This window comes from Microcaecilia unicolor, chromosome 1 (genome assembly GCF_901765095.1).
Source record: "Microcaecilia unicolor chromosome 1, aMicUni1.1, whole genome shotgun sequence".
Lineage (NCBI taxonomy): Eukaryota > Metazoa > Chordata > Amphibia > Gymnophiona > Siphonopidae > Microcaecilia > Microcaecilia unicolor.
In genome coordinates this window covers 748743912-748763989 of record NC_044031.1, presented here as the reverse complement: position 1 = coordinate 748763989, position 20078 = coordinate 748743912, and the positions used below count along the sequence as shown (strand labels likewise).

Genomic DNA, 20078 nt, shown 5'->3' with positions numbered 1-20078 from the left:
CACTCTCTCCTCCGCCCTAGACACCCATGCACCATCTGTTTCCCATCCCACTAGGCGCACTAATCCCCAGCCCTGGCTTAACCCTTGCACCTGTTACCTTTGCTCCTGCTCCCGATCGGCTGAACGCCTATGGAGGAAATCTCGCACCCATACTGACTTCCTTCACTACAAATTCATGCTATCATCCTTCCAGTCCTCCCTATTCCTCGCCAAACAGGACTACTACACTCATTTGACAAATTCCCTCAGCTGTAACCCTCGTCGTCTCTTCGCCACCCTCAACTCCCGCCTCAAAGTGCCCTCCGCTCCCACCCCCCCTTCACTCTCTCCTCAATCACTGGCTGACTACTTCCATGACAAGGTCCAGAAGATCAACCTCAAATTCACCACTAAACCTTCTCCTCCCCTTCATCCTATCACCCACTCCCTCAACCAATCAACCCAGGCCTCCTTCTCCTCCTTTCCTGATATCACCGAAGAGGAAACCGCCCATCTTCTCTCCTCCTCGAAATGCACCACCTGTTCCTCTGACCCCATCCCCACCAACCTACTTACCACCATCTCTCCTACTATCACCCCTCCCATCTGTCATATCCTCAACATCTCTCTCTCCACCGCAACTGTCCCTGACACCTTCAAGCATGCTGTTGTCACACCTCTCCTCAAAAAGCCTTCACTTGACCCTACTTGTCCCTCCAACTACCGCCCCATCTCCCTCCTACCCTTCCTCTCCAAAATACTTGAACACGCCGTTCACAGCCGTTGCACTGATTTTCTCGCCTCTCATACCATCCTCGATCCGCTTCAATCTGGCTTTCGCCCACTTCACTCGACAGAAACGGCATTATCCAAAGTCTATAATGACCTGCTCCTCGCCAAATCCAAAGTTCATTATTCCATCCTCATTCTCCTCGACCTATCCGCCGCTTTTGACACTGTCAATCACAACTTACTTCTTGACACACTGTCCTCTTTTGGGTTCCAGGGCTCTGTCCTCTCCTGGTTCTCCTCTTATCTCTCCCATCGTACCTTCAGAGTACACTCTCATGGTTCTTCCTCCACCCCTATCCCGCTCTCTGTTGGAGTCCTTCAGGGGTCTGTCCTTGGACCCCTTCTTTTCTCTATCTACACCTCTTCCCTGGGCTCCCTGATCTCGTCTCATGGCTTCCAGTATCATCTTTATGCTGACAGCACCCAGCTTTATCTCTCCACACCTGACATCACTGCGGAAACCCAGGCCAAAGTATCGACCTGCTTATCCGACATTGCTGCCTGGATGTCCAACCGCCACCTGAAACTGAACATGGCCAAGACCGAACTTCTTGTCTTCCCACCCAAACCCACTTCCCCTCTACCTCCACTCTCTATTTCGGTTGATAACACCCTCATCGTCCCCGTCTCATCTGCCCGCAACCTCGGTGTCATCTTCGACTCCTCCCTCTCCTTCTCTGCGCATATCCAGCAGATAGCCAAGACCTGTCGCTTCTTCCTCTATAACATTAGCAAAATCTGCCCTTTCCTCTCTGAGCACACCACCCGAACTCTCATCCACTCTCACATTACCTCTCGCCTTGACTACTGCAACCTACTCCTCACTGGTCTCCCACTTAGCCACCTATCCCCCCTTCAGTCCGTTCAGAACTCTGCTGCACGTCTTATCTTCCGCCTGAACCGATACACTCATACCACCCCCCTCCTCAAGTCACTTCATTGGCTTCCGATCAGGTACCGCATTCAATTCAAGCTTCTGCTACTAACCTACAAATGTACTCGATCTGCAGCCCCTCCTTACCTCTCAACCCTCATCTCCCCTTACGTTCCTACCCGTAACCTCCGCTCTCAAGACAAATCCCTCCCTTCAGTACCCTTCTCCACCACCGCTAACTCCAGGCTCCGCCCTTTCTGCCTCGCCTCACCCCACACGTGGAACAAACTCCCCGAGCCCATACGCCAGGCCCCCTCCCTGCCCTGCCCATCTTCAAATCTCTGCTTAAAACCCACCTCTTCAACGTCGCCTTCGGCACCTAACCTCTACACCTCTACCCAGGAAATCTAGTCTGCTCAACTTGACATTTCGTTCTTTAGATTATAAGCTCCTTTGAGCAGGGCCTGTCCTTCTTTGTTTATTTTGTACAGCGCTGCGTAACCCTAGTAGCGCTCTAGAAATGTTAAGTAGTAGTAGTGGTCGTAATAAACTCATGCTAGAGCCAGAGTCCACAAGCCCAGCTACCTGGGTCTGATTTACAGTTACTGGGATGCTATAGTATTGTGGAAACCCATCTAATTCCTTGCTTGATGAATAGCCAGTAACTTTCTCTGGTGTGTGCCACCCATGAAAGCCACCAGCTTTAGTGCAGAAACTGAAATGCTTTTTAGTGCAGATTTGGGATTAACTGGGCAATCCACTTTGAAATGTCCTTTACGCCCACACTGATAATAAGGATGCTTTAGGATTTTTGGGAACACTGAAGGGTTAGTTGACAGTATCTGAGGTTGCAGGGATATTTGACTTAGGGCCCTGGCTGCCCTTAGTTCCCAGTTGCTGCGGATAAGGATGGATTCTCTTTGCCAATCAGGGACGGGTAGCCATAAAGATGTCAGTCAACTCAGCCGCCTTTTCTCTGGAGTATGGGACTGGTGATCTTGGACATGTTCTCTCACCTCTGGATGACAACGCTGAAGAAACTGCTCCAGGACCATCAGGGTTTGGCAGTCCACCAGGGTTTTAACCTCAGATCCACTGAGCCACAGCTGATGCTGGTATCTTAAACTTGCTGTAGGTATCATCCACCCCCATTTATAGATTGTCCAGAACTTTAGTCTATAGATCTCAGGAGTAATGGCATAATGGTTCACCAAAGCTTTGCGCACCTCCTCAAACTGGAAGCACATCTCCATGGACAGTCCTTGGAATGCCTTAATGCTCTACCAGTGAAGTTTCCTTCCAAATAGCACACCCAGTCCTTCTGAGGAATCTCAATGAGGTAGCAAATTTTTTCAAAGGCAGTTAGATATTCATCAATGTCACCTTGAGTATCATCAAACTGTGCAAACAAGTTGGCCCAATGCATGCTGCGGATCCTGCCTCAGCGCAGAGGTTGGGCTGGAGCTTTGGATACGAGCCATTTCCAGTAGGAATTCCCCATTCCTCATGCCACAGCTGGTCTAGCCACTGTAGCTCTAACCATGTAGATCTGCCAGATCTCAGCTAGTGTGGCATCCGGCCCTGCCAACTCATGGGCCTCTGCCCACAAGGAATCTGATCTCCCCCCAGGAGAGCTCTGCACCGGCCGGTCCTGCAGCTCCTCCTCACTGAGGTCATCTGGTCGCTCTTGTGTTAGGTCAGGCATATCCGGTGTCTAAGGGTTGCTATAGTCGCCATCAGCACGCTGCTAATCTCTTAACAATACAAAAAAAAAAAAACTGAACAGAAAAGTGATCCTATTACTGCTGCACTCATTCACTGTGCTATGTCTGGAGGTTACAAATAAACTTTGAACCACTAAGTGGATGGTGACCCTCACGCCACATACCAAGCCTGACAATCTCACAACGCTGCCACAAAAAAAGGACAAAGGTCTGTCACGAAATGCCTAGCACCCACCCTGCGGTCACCTGAAGGGTCTGCCCAGCACTGCCCAGACTCACCTGCACCTGGTCTCATGCTCTATACTAGAACCCTCCTCCCACTGGCTGGGTCCCACTCGCCTGTGGGCTAGTCTCCTACTCTCAAGTTATTCCCCGGTGATTTCTAGGACACTGGGGCCGCACTTCAGGGGTCCCACAGTTCCTAGAAAGCACCCACAGACCCAAATACACAAACCAGGATTCTTAGTCAGTCCAGAATAGCAGAGTCAATAAGCTAAAGAAGGTTTATTGTCACAGAAACAGTGAACAGAAAAAGGTGAAATCAGCGAACAATAACAAGTAACTGAATATGGATCAATTATACAACTATCTAAACATTTGTTATTACCTGTGTAGCACCTGGGGAATTCAGGAAATGTAGCTGCTCACAGGTTATAAAATATAACTGCTCGCAGGGTCTCAGTAGAGATCTTTCTCTCTCCGCTTCCTGGCTGAGATTGGGGAAAATCCAGTACCTTCAGGCTACATTTGAAATCCAGGGCCAATCAGAGCCCAGGAAATCAATTTTGAAAGTAGCTACCCAATGGTACTGCAGCTTTCCTTTCTATAAGCTGAAACTGGAAGACAGAAAGTCTTTTTCTTCAACAGCTTTAAAACTCAAAACAAGAGCAATCTGCTGGCCAATTAGGAGAAATACACTTCATGAAATAATTAATACAGCTTTTAGGCTTAAAAACTCACAATTTCGTCACATAGTTGTTTGACCTCTCTCTGGCCAATGCAGTGACTATGGCCTTCATTTCATCAGAAGGGGATGTGGGGGAGAAAGACAGTCAAAGATTTCAAGTACAGCCTCCCTGGTGTGGATCTCACCTGGCTAAAACCAAATCTTTTGCCTGCACTCTACCAGAGAATTATGGTTGCCCTAGGAGGATACTGCAAGCCCGGCACAACCAGAATGAAATCTAAACCAGTGTCCTGGGAAATGATCCCCTGGAAGCCTGGGGAAGAACCTGGCTCAACTAGAGAGAACAACCCTTAGCATATAACCCTAAGAACCTAAGCATGCACCCGGCATCAGTCCAACATATGCTATCATCTGCTGGAGACAGAGAATACTGATAAGTGGCTTGGCTGCACCAATCCTTACAGCAGTGATGTCACTGAAAACACTGAGTGTTTGTCTCCATCTGATGGTAGGGTGAAAAACCCACACACCTGGACTGGTCCAGCAAGATGAGGAAGAAGCATTTAAATTAGAGTATCTCAAATGTTCAGAGTAAATGAAGGCAGAAGCCAGTTTCATTCCACAGAATGTAATTCACACACACATTTTAATCAACACCTTTTACCAACAAACCGAATATTTAATGCAAAAAATTGTATGATAAAGTTTCTAACTACGAAAAGTCAAGTTTCCATCTTGCATTTTAAATATCATTAGGATTCACACTGAAGCTGCACCATACCAGAGAACACAAGCTAAATACTCATGATCCAAGAGAGCAAGACAAGGGTTTAATAAGCTCTGATTTTTCAGTAACTAGGGTGTTCCATGCAATATGCCTCCTGACTCTTGCTAAAACAGAAGTATATTTGGCACATGACAGAAAAGATTATTACAGGCTACTTGCAATACTTGCCTGACATTCTTAGCAGCTCTGCGGCGCGTCTGCCTTTTTGGTGTTTCATCATCATCATCGTCGTCGTCATCATCGTCGTCGTCGTCCTCTTCTTCAGAAGACACTTGTTTCTTCCTGCTTTTCCCTCGTTGAGGTTTCTGCTGTTTTTTACTACTTGCTGCCTTGGCTGCTCTTCTGAAGTTAGTAACAAAAAACTATGACATTAATGGATGAAAATGTGTGGAGACAACAGTTAAAATACAGCAGATTTACAGTATGGAAGGCTTTGAGGGATGGAAATGTCAGATTGAAATGAATGGGTGCTATTATGCCAATGTATGTATCTTCTTTATGTAAATTGCTGGAAGTGCTTAGGAATAATGAACCAGATGCACCATTAGCAAGGCATGAAACTTTTATCCTCTGGCTCTGAATTCTCTGCATTTCTGTGATTTTTACATTTTTGTATTGATACACTTCTATCTGATAGCACAGATAAAGGATTGTCTGCCAATTACTTTGAGAAGCAACATTAAATCCTGCAAAGAAACTTCTCAGAGCCTATGTAGCAAATTTAATAGCACAACTTCTGAACACACAAATATCAGTAACTGTACCTTTAAAAAGGAAGCAGTGAATACAGAACTGCAATATGTTTCCTACTGGAAGAAAAGCCAGACAAATCAGACTCCTATGGATCCACGCACAAATTACATACCAGCAGAATCTCTCACCTTGGTCACTCACAGAACACAGACCAATCCTCAAAAATTACAGAATAAAGGACCAAAATTAGAAAAGGAAACACCGAGAAATCGTATTCTCTGTAAGACATACAGCACAGGAGAAAAATTTTTTTTTTAATGGATTATCTACTACTAGTAAAAAAGGCCCGTTTCAGACTGAAATGAAACGGGCGCTAGCAAGGTTTTCCTCGGAGTATGTATGTTTGAGAGAAAGAGTGTGTGTGAGAGATGGATTGTGTGTGTCAGAGAGAGAATGAGAGAGAGACAGAGTGTGTGTGTGTGAGAGAGAGAGAGAGAGAGAGAGTGTGATAGTCAGAGAGTGTGGCAGAGAGAATGTGATAGACAGAGTGTGTCAGATAGTGTATGTGAGAGACAGTGAGTGTGTGCCCCCCCCCTCTCGCAGGTCCCCCACCCCCCCTTGCAGGGCCCCCCCTCCCCACCCCCACCTCTCTGGTCTCAGGACCCCCTCCCCGACCCTCCTCTCCCCCTGCCCCCCCTCCAGCCACCCATGTCCAGCGACCCTCACCTCCTCCTCCCCCTGCCCCCCCTCCAGCCACCCATGTCCAGCGACCCTCCCCTCCCCCCGCGCATCAAACCCCCTCGCCACCCAGGAGCGCAGCGACGTGAGAGGTAAGAGGAGGAGCGGCTGCAGAGCCGACAGCCAATGCCTGATGGCTGTCTGTGGTCTCAGGCCGAAAATGGACGAGTGCTGGTTTCAATTTTAGTGCACATCCATTTTCCAGCCCCTTAAAAAAAAAGGCCCTTTTAGAGGAAGTGACGTCACCGAAGCTGATGGCTGCCTAGCGTTCTAGCTCCCGTTCCTCGACAACTACAAAAGCTATAAAAAGCTATCACCAACCTGTTTGGATCGGCCTGCAGTGTTCTCCGCTGCTCCTCATTGAATTTAAGATGAGTAAAGCGACTTCGGCGCGAGCTAAAGTGCAGGAGAAGGCAGCTGACGGCGGGCCGGCCAAAACCGCGAAGCGCCACGAGGTAATGGCGCCGGTCTCTCCTTCTGACTCTGACTCAGCGCTTTCACTAGCGGAATCGCGGAAACCGCATATTAAAAAAGGAATCTCAGGCGAACTTCGCCAGATCCTAAGCGGTATACAAGCTGATATAAATAAATCGAGGGATGAGATTTTGGAAAGAATGGAGTCGTTGAGCTCTGACCTCCGTGAGCTGGGGAACAGAGTTGAGGAGGTAGAAGCCAAGGTGGATGAGCACTCTGAATCCATACACTCAGTCGAAACCAACCTCCAAGCTTTAGATCAAAAACAAATAGATCTAACATATAAGCTTGATGATCTTGAAAACAGGGGAAGGAGAAATAATCTGAGATTCCGTGGAGTTCCTGAGGGTGGAGAAACAGAGGATGTTATTCAAATTGTACAGACACTGTGTGCCAGCTTGCTGGGGGCCGACGCTGAAGGGGTAAAGATTGAGATCGACAGAGCACATAGATCCCTGGGTCAGCGGCAGGAAAACAGAGCGCGGGACATTATCACCCGATTCCATAGGTATGAAACAAAGGAACAATTGCTTAACTGCGCCAGGAAAAAGTCTAACTTGGAATTTGGTGGGGCCACTGTGTCTGTCTATCAAGACTTATCACAGTTCACTCTGCAGCAAAGACGACTCATGAAGCCAGTTCTGGACATTTTGGCCAAGGAACAGATAACATATAGATGGGGCTTCCCCTTTTCCTTGATGTACTCACTTCAGGGGGTCAAGATGAGAGTGACGTCGATGATGGAAGCTTGGAAATCCCTGCATGGAGCAGGCCTGGTACAGACTAATAAACCGCCTGGCGCTTTGGCCCCAGCCACGAAGACAAAGCTTCAAAAGTGGCAGAGGATTCCTGCCACTCCCAAAAGAAATATTCCAAAAAGAAAAGTGGCTGTGGATGAAACCTGAACTTTACCAGAAGAAAAATGGCTGAAATTGATATCCTGGCTGGTAATGTTGCAAAGAGTTATTGGTGTTACTCTTTGTCTCAAGTTTGAATATGTTTTGTTTCTTGTTTATTAATGCTACCTTTAGCAAAAGTGAACTTTAATATTATAGTCAATGGAGGAAATGGTAATTAAGGATGTGAGGCTCCTTGTGAATGAAGTTGCATAAGTTACAAGATATTAAGAGGAGGGGAAATTTAAGGTTATGAACAATGGGCAGGGACCAATCATGAAGATGGGTAATTAAGGTTGCTCAATCTGGGTCCATAAAATTGGTGATGACATAGGTATTTGGGGGGGGAGGGGAGGCTGGGTTGCCTGAATGCTGGTGGGTTACTTCCTCGCTTCCCACTACTGGGACTTGATCCCGTTAGTTGGTGCTAGACATGGGGGGATGGGGGGGACATGGGTAGGGGGAGGGTCATCACTAGGGGGAGGGAGGGTTAGGGAGGGAAGGGAGCACAACTGGTATTGGATAGAACAAAGACATGAAGTGGATGGATCCCTCTTGGAGGGAGAGAAAGCTGATGTAATATCCCAGGCATGAATACAGACTTAAAAATCTTATCATATAATGTCAAGGGGCTGAATATGCCTCAGAAAAGACAGAAGTTTTTCAAAGAGATGCAGATGTTTAGGCCGCACATTGTATTGTTGCAGGAGACCCATCTCCGTAGGGCACATGAGAGGCTGTTAGCTCATCCAGAATACCCATGCTCCTTCTTTGCTTCCTCTGCTGATGACTCCAAAAAACGTGGGGTGGCAATTCTGTTCCACAAAACAATATCAGTCCAAGTAAAGAAAATTAGGCGGGACCCGGGAGGGCGTTTTTTACTTTTGCAAATTGTCCTGGATCAGGTGGATCTCACGCTTGCTTCGATTTACGCCCCTAATGAACATCAGGGGTCCTTTTACACTAAGGTGAAAAACATTCTGGCTGCATTTATTCGGGGTTCTTTGATTATGGGGGGTGATTTCAACGAGGTTATGGACCCCGGGTTGGACAGATCTGGGAACTCTCAACATCCAACGTCTAGGGACTCGGTGGCACTGGGCTCTTTGGTCCGTTCACTGGGCACCCTGGATGTATGGAGATTAACTCATATGACGACCAAAGACTACACTTTTTTTTCTCCTGTACACAACTCATACTCCCGGATCGATCATATCTTCCTCGACGTTACACTAGCAGAGAGGGGCCCGAAAGCTGAAATTGGCAACATTACATTTTCAGACCATGCCCCAGTTTGGGTAACCTTGTCGAGTATCAGAGCTGAGGCCAAAGATCAAAGATGGACACTTAACACAGACCTATTGCTGGAGGGGGAGGCTGTAGAGGGGTGTAGGAAGGTCCTGAAGGAGTATTTGGAGTTCAACATGGAATCGGGCCCCCCCCTTAGCGTGGTATGGGATGCTATGAAGGCAGTCTCAAGAGGGTACTTCATACAGTTAGCTAGTAGGCGAGCGAGGGTTCGGAGGGCCCAGCTGGCACAGTGCTTGGACAGGATTAGGATCCTAGAGGCACAGCATAAATCAGGTGGTTCCCCCTCTGTTCTGGAGGAGCTGCGTGGACAGAGGCTCCAGCTGGATACAATTTATTCTGACCAGCTAAGTTGGTTACAATCCAGAAACAAAGTCCGATCCTACGAGTTTACTAATAAGGCAGGTAGACTCCTGGCAATAAAGCTGCGTAGGCAAAGAGTGGACCGAACGGTCCCTCACATTAGGGACTCGAAAGGAGAGTTGTTGAACACCTCTGAGACCATAAGGAAACGCTTTAGTGAATTTTATCAGAAACTATATGCGCAGGAGACCAATCCACCTGAAAATGCTATCCTGGATTATCTGGCAGAGAGTGAACTGACCTCTATAACCAGCCAGCAGAGGGCAGCCCTAGATGCACCGGTAACTCCGGTTGAGGTCCAAAAAGCCATTCAACATTTACCTTCCTGTAAATCACCAGGCTTAGATGGCTTCCCGAATGAATTTTACAAGAAATATGCCCCTGAATTGGCCCCCCTGTTGGCTGATTTATTTAATTTGATTGGGAAAGGGGAGTCTTTGCCCACCTCCATGTTGGAAGCATGGATTGCAGTACTGCCCAAACCGAATAAAGATCATAAGGATTGTGGATCCTTTCGCCCTATATCTGTCTTAAATGCTGACGTCAAAATTCTAGCTAAAGTCCTGGCCAACCGTCTAGCACCTTTGCTCCCAGCTGTTATTCATCCTGATCAGGTGGGATTTGTCCCTTATAGAAAAGCAACTGATAACACTAGGCGAGTGGTCGATTTAATATACTTGGCTAAGAGAATGAAGAAACCCCTTTGTCTCTTAAGCTTAGATGCCGAAAAGGCTTTTGATAGGGTGCATTGGCCATTTATGTACAAGGTGATGGAGACCTTTGGGATAGGACCACAGTTTTGTGGATGGATACAAGCATTCTATAGCTCCCCTAAAGCCTGTGTTCGTGTCAATGGGGGTAACTCAGGGATGATACCCTTACATAGAGGCACTAGACAGGGCTGCCCTTTGTCTCCTTTATTATTTGCAATGGTAATGGAGCCGTTTGCAACCAGGTTGAGAGCTGACCCCAACATATCGGGACTCACCATGGGTGGGAGAACACATAAATTAGCCCTTTTTGCAGACGACGTTCTGTTATTTGTTACTAACCCCCTGACCACTTTCCCTGGGCTCCTGCGGGAAATAGAGGAATATTCGATTGTGTCGGGATTTAAAGTTAATATGTCCAAATCTGAAGTCTTAAACATAACCCTTCCGACGGAGCTTATGGAGTCATTGAGGACTTCCTACGCATTTAGATGGGCGGCTAAGAGCATTCGCTACCTGGGGATTAACTTGACAGCAGATCTATCAGATCTCTTTTCGGCTAATTATAAAGGTTTGGGAGAGGCAATTACAGAGGATCTGGGTAGATGGGGGGATATCACCCTCTCGTGGTTTGGCCGAATAGCAGCAGTAAAGATGAATGTCTTACCGCGCCTGCTCTACTTGTTTCAGGCCCTTCCAATCAACATGCCACGTAGATTTCTATCAATGCTACAAGATCGAATAATGCGCTTTATCTGGGGAGGGAAACGCCCACGCTTAGCACGTACGATTCTGTATCAGGATAGGGCGAGGGGAGGGCTGGGAGTACCCAATTTGGCCTGGTATTATAGAGCAGTTCAGGCATGCGCAGCAGTGGAGTGGTTCCAGGACTACCCGGATAGGCAATGGGTGCAGCTTGAACAATATACCCTAGGTGATAGGTCCTTGGGGGCCCTTATGTGGATACCGGGCTCACTTAGGTCCCTGGAAACAGGATTATGTCCTTCAATATATGTTACCCTTTCAAACTGGGATAGCATGTTCACACTCCGGCGCACAACACTATCTCGTCTGTCACCCATAGCCTATAATCCTTTGTTTTACCCAGGTACGACAAGGGGAATATTCACAAGATGGTACACTGAGGGACTACGACAATGGGGCCATTTATTTGATGGCGAGAATTTGTTGTCCTACTCTGCAGCTCTTGAGAAATTCCCGATAGTGGGATCTGATCGATACGCCTATTTTCAATTGGCATCCTTTCTTAAGACAAGGGCAGTTCGGGAGGTTATGGCCAGAGAACAAACAGCGATAGAGCTTATCTGTGAAGGTCCTCCTACGACTACTGGGCTGGTCTCTCGCCTGTATCACATTATTAATAGACAATCCCCGAGCTATACACTTCATAGGAAGGGTTGGCAGAGGGAGCTGGGTATGGAATTGGAGGAAGCTACATGGGAGAGGTTGGAGCGGGCAGTGGTGAGGGTGTCGTCTCATGTGCCCTTCCGGGAGAATGCGGTGAAGGTGCTGTATCGTTGGTACTTGACACCTGAGCGTCTTCAGCGTATTTACCCCACATTGACGGGGCTGTGCTGGAGGGGTTGTGGGGTACGTGGCACAGCTGGCCACCTATGGTGGACCTGTAAGAAGGTTAGGGCCTATTGGAGATCGATTCATAGTAGGTTACAAGGATGGACGGGCAGCCCAATGCCATGGAGCCCAATGTTCTTTCTATTTTTTGGGGGAGCAGTGAACCTTTCCAGAAACCAACATATATTTGTGGGACAGGCCATAACTGCCGCAAGAGTTATAATTGCTGCATGTTGGAAGCAGCCCATGACTCCGCCTATCATTAGATGGGTCCAAAAACTGAGATACACCTGCGAGATGGAAAGACTTCTAGCAGAGAGGCATAACCAATTAGGCAGATGGCATCAGATCTGGGATTCTTTTCTTCTTCATGTATAACTTGATTTAAGGTTTCTGTTAAAGTTGTGCCGGAAGGGTGGGTGGGAGGGGCAGGGAGGGAGGGATGGGTAAATAATAGAATATTATAAATGAAAACTCTGAAAATGTGAAGTTTTGGAACCATAAATCTGACTAATTTATTTGACACTTCAATGCAATAAGAATTACTTACTTTTTGGTACATAGAGCAATAATCACTTTGACTTGTATTGTATAAACGTGAACTTTTGAGAATACTTTGGCCTACATAAATGACATGTACTATGGCTTGCATATTGTACTATGTTTCAGATGTTTTGTATTATCTATTAATAAAGACTTCAAAAAATTAAAAAAAAAAAAAAAAGGCCCTTTTTCCTACACAAGGTAAAAAATGGCCCAGCGCGTGCCCAAAAGACTCGTTCACACTACTTTTTACCACGGCTTAGTAAAAGGGCCCCTCAGTGCTTTAAGTGCTTTGAAAATGAGCCCCAGTGATTCTAGCCAACTTATTAGTGGAACATAACCACAGAGGAATGGTATGGTCGCCTTTTCAATATAGTAATTCTAGAGCCCACCTAAGGAACAGGTTATTTTGAGTTAGTCTTCACTGGACCAAACTTGCTTTCCTTGTGCCATCACCATCCAACTGAATAGGCAGTGTCTTAAAAGGTGGAGGATTAAGGATTTTTTTTTACATTTATATCCCACACTATCCAGAGCAAACTCGGGTTCAATGTGTCTGAAACATTTAACAAAGGGAAAATTAGGTTCTTACCGTGATAATTTTCTTTCCTTTAGTCATAGCAGATGCAGCCATTACAGATGGGTTGTGTCCATCAACCAGCAGAGGGAGATAGAGAGCACACTTTTTTTAGTGCCTCACACCAGCTTGCTCCACTGCCTCTCTTCAGTATTTGAAGCTTCCAAAGCAGTATGGCAAACCGCAATGGGAATAACATAAGCTTTCCTCACAGCGAACGATGGCCCTACAACAAAGGGCATTAACTCAGAATGGAGGGAATAAACTCATCCTCCTGGAGGGAATAAACTCATCCTCCAAAACATGAAACTGGAGGAAATTAAGTCATCCTACTTTAATTGAACAAGAATCCTGAAGACTGTTTTCCGACTTTCTCCCAAGGACGGAATCTCCAGGAAACACGAACAGAATCTGAAATAGATTTACAGCAGATAGCATCAGACAGGGAGGGATCATGGCTGCATCTGCTATGACTAAAGGAAAGAAAATTATCACGGTAAGAACCTAATTTTCCCTTCCTTGTCATCAAGCAGATGCAGCCATTACAGATGGGATGTATCAAAGCAATCCCTAGACAGGGTGGGAACAAGCCACACCACGCGCCAGCCCTTGCGCTCCAAAATGTGCGTCCCTCCTGGCAGCCACATCCAGCCTGTAATGTCGGGCAAAAGAGAGCTTAGAAGCCCATGTTGCTGCACTACAAATCTCTTGAAGAGAGAGTGCTCCAGTTTCAGCCCAAGAGGAAATTCCTCTAGTGGAATGCGCCTTAAAGGCATCAGGCGGAGGCCGGCAAGCAAATAAGCTGAAAAGATAGATTCTTTAAGTCAGCGGGCAATAGTGGCTTTAGACGCTGGAGACCCTCTGCGAGGACCTGATAGCAAAACAAACAGATGATCAGAGGTCCTGAAAGAGTTAGTAACTCGCAGATACTGCAGCAGAGTCCTGCGCACATCCAACAGGTGTAATTGCCCAAAAAATTCTGGAAACTCCTCCTCGACAAAGGAGGGCAAGAAAATAGGTTGGTTTAGGTGAAATGCTGAAACCACCTTAGGCAAGAAGGAAGGCACGGTCCGAACCGTGACCCCGGACTCTGAAAACTGCAGAAAAGGGTCTCTTACAGGACAGCGCCTGGAGCTCTGAAACCCGTCTCGCCGAAGTAATGGCCACTAACAAGACAGCCTTCAGTGTCAAATCTTTCTCTGAAGCACGCCGAAGCACCCCTCTAAGAAACCGTGCCACATCTGGATGAGCAGCTAAAGACACGCCTTCAACCTTGCCACGTAGGGAAGCCAATGCTGCCACTTGCACCCACAGGGAATTATAGGCCAAGCCTTTTTGTACACCATCCTGCAAAAAGTCCAGAATCGGCGAGACAGGAGCCCGCAGGGGTGTGATCTCTCTGGAAGCACACCAGACTTCAAACTGGCGCCAAATCCTGGCATAAGTCACGGAAGTGGAACGCTTGCGGGCTTGCAGGAGAGTGGTAATTACTTTATTGGAATAGCCTCTGCCTCTCAATTGCGCCCTCTCAGTCGCCAGGCCATAAGACCAAATCGGCCGGCGTCCTCCATGGTCACCATGTGACAACTGGTTGGGAACCAGAGGTAACTGAAGGGGATCCTCTACGAGCATCTGTCGGAGGTCCACATACCAAGGCCTCCTGGGCCAATCCGGGGCGATGAGAACCACTTCTCCTGGATGCAGCCGAATCCGCAGAAGCACTCACCCTATCAAGGGCCACGGAGGGAACACATACAGTAGGCCCGGAGGCCAGGGTTGAGCCAAGGCATCCAACCCCGCCGCGCGAGGATCTCTCCGTCTGCTGAAGAAGCACGGGACTTTGGCATTGGAGCTTGTCGCCATTAGATCCATCACGGGCTTGCCCCACTTGGCACATATCTACAGGAACACTTTGTCTGCAAGTTCCCACTCCGCTGGATCGATCTGATGCCTGCTTAGATAATCGGCTTGCATGTTGCTCTGACCTGCAATGTGAGCTGCCGACAGAAACTGTAGATGCAGCTTGGCCCAGTGGCAAATTTGTTCGGCCTGCGCGGCTAGAGCTCTGCACTGAGAGCCGCCTTGTCGATTTATGTAGGCCACTGCTGTCATGTTGTCCGACATCACTCTGACAGCCAATCCTTCCAGGGTCACTTGAAAGGCCAGAAGCGCCTGAAACACTGCTTTCAAATCTAGGCGGTTGATGGACCACTCAGACTCCTCAGGTGACCATAGACCCTGCTTCCCCTTGCAATGTGCGCCCCAGCCTTTCAGACTGGCATCTGTCACCACTAGGCACCAATCGGGGAGTGCCAGCGGCATTCCTCGTCGCAGCATGCTGTCTGAGAGCCACCACTCCATGCTGAGTCGGGCCGCAGGGAGCCAAGAGAGTCTGCATTGGTAATCCTGAGATACTGGAGACCATCTTTGGAGTAGAGCATACTGTAGAGGTCCTCAGGTGCGCTCTCGCCCAGGGCACCAGTTCCATGGTGGCCGTCATCGATCCAAGCAGCTGGACAATATCCCAAGCTCGCGGGCGGGGCATCCTCAGGAGCAGACGGACCTGATTCTGAAGCTTGCCCCGCCTTTGCTCGGGTAGGTACACATATCCCGAGGCTGTGTCTAACCTGGCCCCCAAATATTCTAGACACTGTGAAGGGGTCAGGTGACTTTTGGCCAAATTGACGACCCAGCCCAGAGATTGAAGTACTGAGACCACTCTGGCTGCTACATGCTGACTCTCTGCAGCAGAGTTTGCTTGAATGAGCCAGTCATCCAGGTGCGGGTGAACCCAAATACCCTCTCGCCTTAGAAAGGCAGCTACTACCACCATAACCTTCGAAAAGGTGCGGGGAGCTGTGGCAAGGCCAAAAGGCAAGGCCCGGAACTGGAAATGCTTTCCCATCACCGCAAACCTCAGAAACTTCTGGTGCGGGGGCCAAATTGGAATGTGCAAGTAAGCTTCTTTCAGGTTCAAAGACGTGAGAAACTCTCCTGGCTGTACCGCCGCAATGACGAAGCGCAGGGTTTCCCTGTGAAATTGCCGCACTCTCAGGGACTTGTTTAATTCTTTTAAGTCCAGAATAGGGCAAAAAGACCCTCCTTTTCGCGGCACCACAAAGTAGATGGAGTAGCGGCCGCAGCCGTGTTCGGCGGGAGGTACCGGGGACATGGCCCCTATCTGAATCAGACCTTGTAAAGTCTCCTCTACCGCCGCCCATTTGGCGGCAGAACCGCATCGGGACTCCACAAACACGTCTCTTACAGGGGCGTCGAATTCTATTCTGTAACCGTCTCTGATTAGGTCCAAGACCCACTGATCTGAGGAAATGTTGGCCCACTCCTCGGCAAAGAGGGAAAGACGTCCTCCGATGACAGGACTCGAGGAGAGGGCCGGCGCACCATCATTGAGAGGGTCGCCCCTGAACTCCAGGCCTTGAGCCAGTGCCTGTGGAACGTTTGTCCGAGCGAAAGGAGTTCCTCTGCTGAAAACGGGCACGAGAAGTGAACCCAGCAGAACGCCCCGGGCGGTACCTTCGAGCTTCACGGAAGCGAGGTCTGTAAGAGGAGTGGACCGCCGCACCCTTAGAGGAAGGCCGAGGCCTATCTTCGGGCAAGCGCTGGGGTTTAGCCTCACCCAGGCCCCTTCACAATTTTCTCCAACTCCTCACCAAACAGGAGAAGGCCTTGAAAGGGCAACTTCACTAACCTTTGCTTAGAGGCCATGTCCGCCGCCCAATGCCGTAGCCAAAGAAGACGGTGAGCCACCACTGCTACTGCCATGTGTTTAGCCGAAGCTCTGACAATATCATAAAGGGCGTCAGCAAGAAAGCACAAGGCCAACTCCATCCGCGGAGCCACATCTGAAAAGGGCTCCGCTCCATCACCGGGCTGTTCCACTGCCTGTTGCAACCAAGCCAGGCAGGCTCTAGCAGCATAACTACTGCATGCAGACGCCCAAATAGTGAGACCTGCAAGTTCAAATGACCGTTTAAGTGCTGATTCCAGTCTACGGTCTTGAATATCCTTCAGGGCAACACCTCCTTCAACAGGGAGGGTAGTTCTCTTTGTCACAGCTGTGACTAGGGCATCCACTTTAGGCATAGCAAAGCGAGCCATATGCTCCTCACTCAGAGGGTATAATTGCCCCATAGCCCTGGAAACTTTCAAAGGTCCCTCGCGGTCAGCCCCATTGAGCCGAAATAAGCTCTTGGATGGAGTCATGCAAAGGAAAGGCTCGAGCAGGCTTTTTGGTACTAGCCATCCTAGGATTCACAGAGGAGGCTGTGCCACTTGCAGGGTCCTCAATAGAGAGAGCCTGCAGGGCATCAGAAATAAGCGCTGGCAGCTCATCACGGTGGAAAATCCTCACCGCGGAGGGATCGTCCAGATCCTGAGTCACTTCTGCACCAGACTCTGGCTCCTCAGACCACTAAGGCCTGCCAGAGTCCTCCGAATCCTCGCAGCCCGACCACGGGGGGGGGGGGGGGGGGGGGGGGGGGGGGGGGGGTGGGGGGAGGAGGTGCAGCACTCTCTGAAGGGGAATGAGCCCTTCTGCGCTTCATATTCTGCCAATTATCAGGGAATAATGCCTCAGAGGGCATACCCAGGCTAGAATCCACCGGAGGGGCATTAGAAGAGGCCCGTGTCGGGCTTTGTGGGAGAGCTCTTTTAAGCATGTATGCTTTATGCATTAATAAGACAAAATCAGGGGAGAAAAACTCACCCTGGGCACCCGGATCTCTGCCGGGGCTAGTAGCTCCCATATCAGCCTCACACCGAGGCCTCCCCCCAGGCTCAGGACTCTCCGACTCAGCGGAGGTCACGCCATGTGGTAAATTCAAAATGGCGCCCGCTGCCAGCTCAGAGCGCGAAGAATCGTCGCTCGCCATGCTCGGGCCGGCTCTAACGTCTGTACAGCACGATTTACAGAGCCCCGCTGCTGATCTGCGCTTGCCACACTTGGAACAGCGCTTTACTGTCTCCGCAGTCATCGCCGAAAACGGCGGTAAAATTCAAAATGGCGGTTCGCGCCAAAATCGCCCCGATCGCAGGCCCACCCCGGAGGAGTCAGAAAACACTCCTACCTCACTGGACCGAGTATCACAGCTCCGGTCCCACAGAAAAAGGCAAGGAAAAACCTCTGTTCCAGCGTCTAAGCACCAAAGCGCGACGCAACTTTTTTTTTTTTTTTTTTAATGCTGTGAGGAAAGCAGAGGTAAATAGAACTCCGGAGGCTCAGGTGAGTGGGAAAGGCAGGGAAAGGGCGAACCTATGTGCCTGCATCCACTGTTGGTGGGGAAGGACAGGGAAAGCTAAGCAATGTGTCCACATCCACGGAGGTATGGGTAAGGCAGGGAAAGGGCGAACCTATGTGCCTTTAAAGTGAAGCTGCTATAGCCTCCAACACCCCTGCTAACAACTGGCAAAAGCACAGGAGCAACCTCCAGGCAGATTTTAGATGGAGCTCAAAGAAGCTGCAGCCACTCTGCTAGGGGAGATAAGAGAATACTGAAGAGAGGCAGTGGAGCAAGCTGGTATGAGGCACTGAAAAAAGTGTGCTCTCTATCTCCCTCTGCTGGTTGATGGACACAACCCATCTGTAATGGCTGCACCTGCTTGATGACAAGGAAGTTGAGATTAGCATGCGTACCTAACTGTCCCTTAATGATGCCGTATGTTCAGGAATCATAACCATATGTATCAACATGCACACACCAGAACAGGCATCTATACACACATTGCAAAAGTTAACAGCCACTTCTACAGAGTACATCCAAAGCTTAATTTTTATTTTCCAAAATTCTATACAGCAGATGTACAGGTCAGCAGGACCCAAAGCAATCCAAAACAATAGTCAGCAACAACACAATTTATACCTAATTGTTCAACCACCCTTAGGATTCATCTTTAGGTTTAAAAAGCAAAACCACGTGCATGTAAGGACTGGATAAATGAATTAAAACGAAGTCTAAAGCAAATGCCCTTAATATGTCATACTTGGCAGCCATAATGAAACAGTGATGTAATATTCACATAGCAAGCAGCCTGAGCCAACAGATTTATTTTCCACTGAACATAATTAACTTTATATGAACTTGGTGGCTAACAGTGTGCTGAACTGGACAATGTTGCCACATTCAGACATTCAATACCTCTCTGTGAAATAGTAGTAATAAAAAAGGCAAGTGCATTTTTATAATATACCACTGCAAGCCACAAAACTAAAGGAGCAAGTTCCCACATGCCATCTTTTTCTTTTGATGTAGGCACAAGAAAAAATATATTAAATGCTCCCAGGTTTCAACCTAATTAGTGAGGTTTTTTTTTAAATTGTACTTATGAATAGTAAGTCTGATTGTTAAGCACCTGATTCTCATAACATGATGTCTGTTTTGGTGGCCCTTTACTAGATGAAAACATCTCTGCACAAATACAAGCAGTCCCTATAACCAGCCTCTCCAAATGACACAATGATTTACAATTTAGAACTAATTACTCAATACTTCCCCTGTGTACATCTGCATGTTACAAATCCAGCACATTTGAAAATATAAGCGAGATCAAATAAAAATGTTACCAACAATAAAGGATGGCAACATGGATAGAGCAGCTCATAGGTTTGAATGCTTTGTTTTGGATTAACAGGGATGGAGGAGAAGGAATGGGATACCAATCTAATTGGCTGCAGCTTTTTGACAACAGTGTGTTTATCTCACTGATGCTGCTGGCTGCCCAGAAAATTAAAGAAGGGCAGCAGTGCTGGGAGCAGTGAAGGACAGAGGTGCAGGGAGCCAGAACAGGAGATGTCAAAAAGCTGAAGCCAATTAGCTTGGTCTCCCTTTCCTTCTCCTCCATCCCCATTCACCCAAAACAAAGCAAGCAAACCCAAAACAAAGCAAGCTCTATCCATGTTGTCATTTTTTATTGTTGGTAACATTTTTATTTTAACTCGCTGACGCTGCTGGCGGCCCAGAAAATTGAAGGACAGCGGTGCAGGGAGCAGGAGGGCAGCCAGTAGTGCCTAAAACACAGGTACTTGACTAGCCATCAGGGTTAGGGGGGCCTGGCTGGAATGTGGAGGCCTGGGCCCCCAAGGACCTCTGTAGCTATGCCACTG

At 48.3% G+C, this 20078-nt stretch overlaps 1 protein-coding gene across 1 annotated transcript in view; it reads right to left on the bottom strand.

Moving 5' to 3' along the window:
- The window catches only part of CHD2 (chromodomain helicase DNA binding protein 2), a 434678-nt gene that overhangs the window by 255201 nt on the left and 159399 nt on the right, over positions 1–20078 (bottom strand). Inside the window, 1 exon segment of the mRNA XM_030189719.1 lies at positions 5232–5405. Coding sequence (XP_030045579.1) covers positions 5232–5405 — 174 coding nt within the window.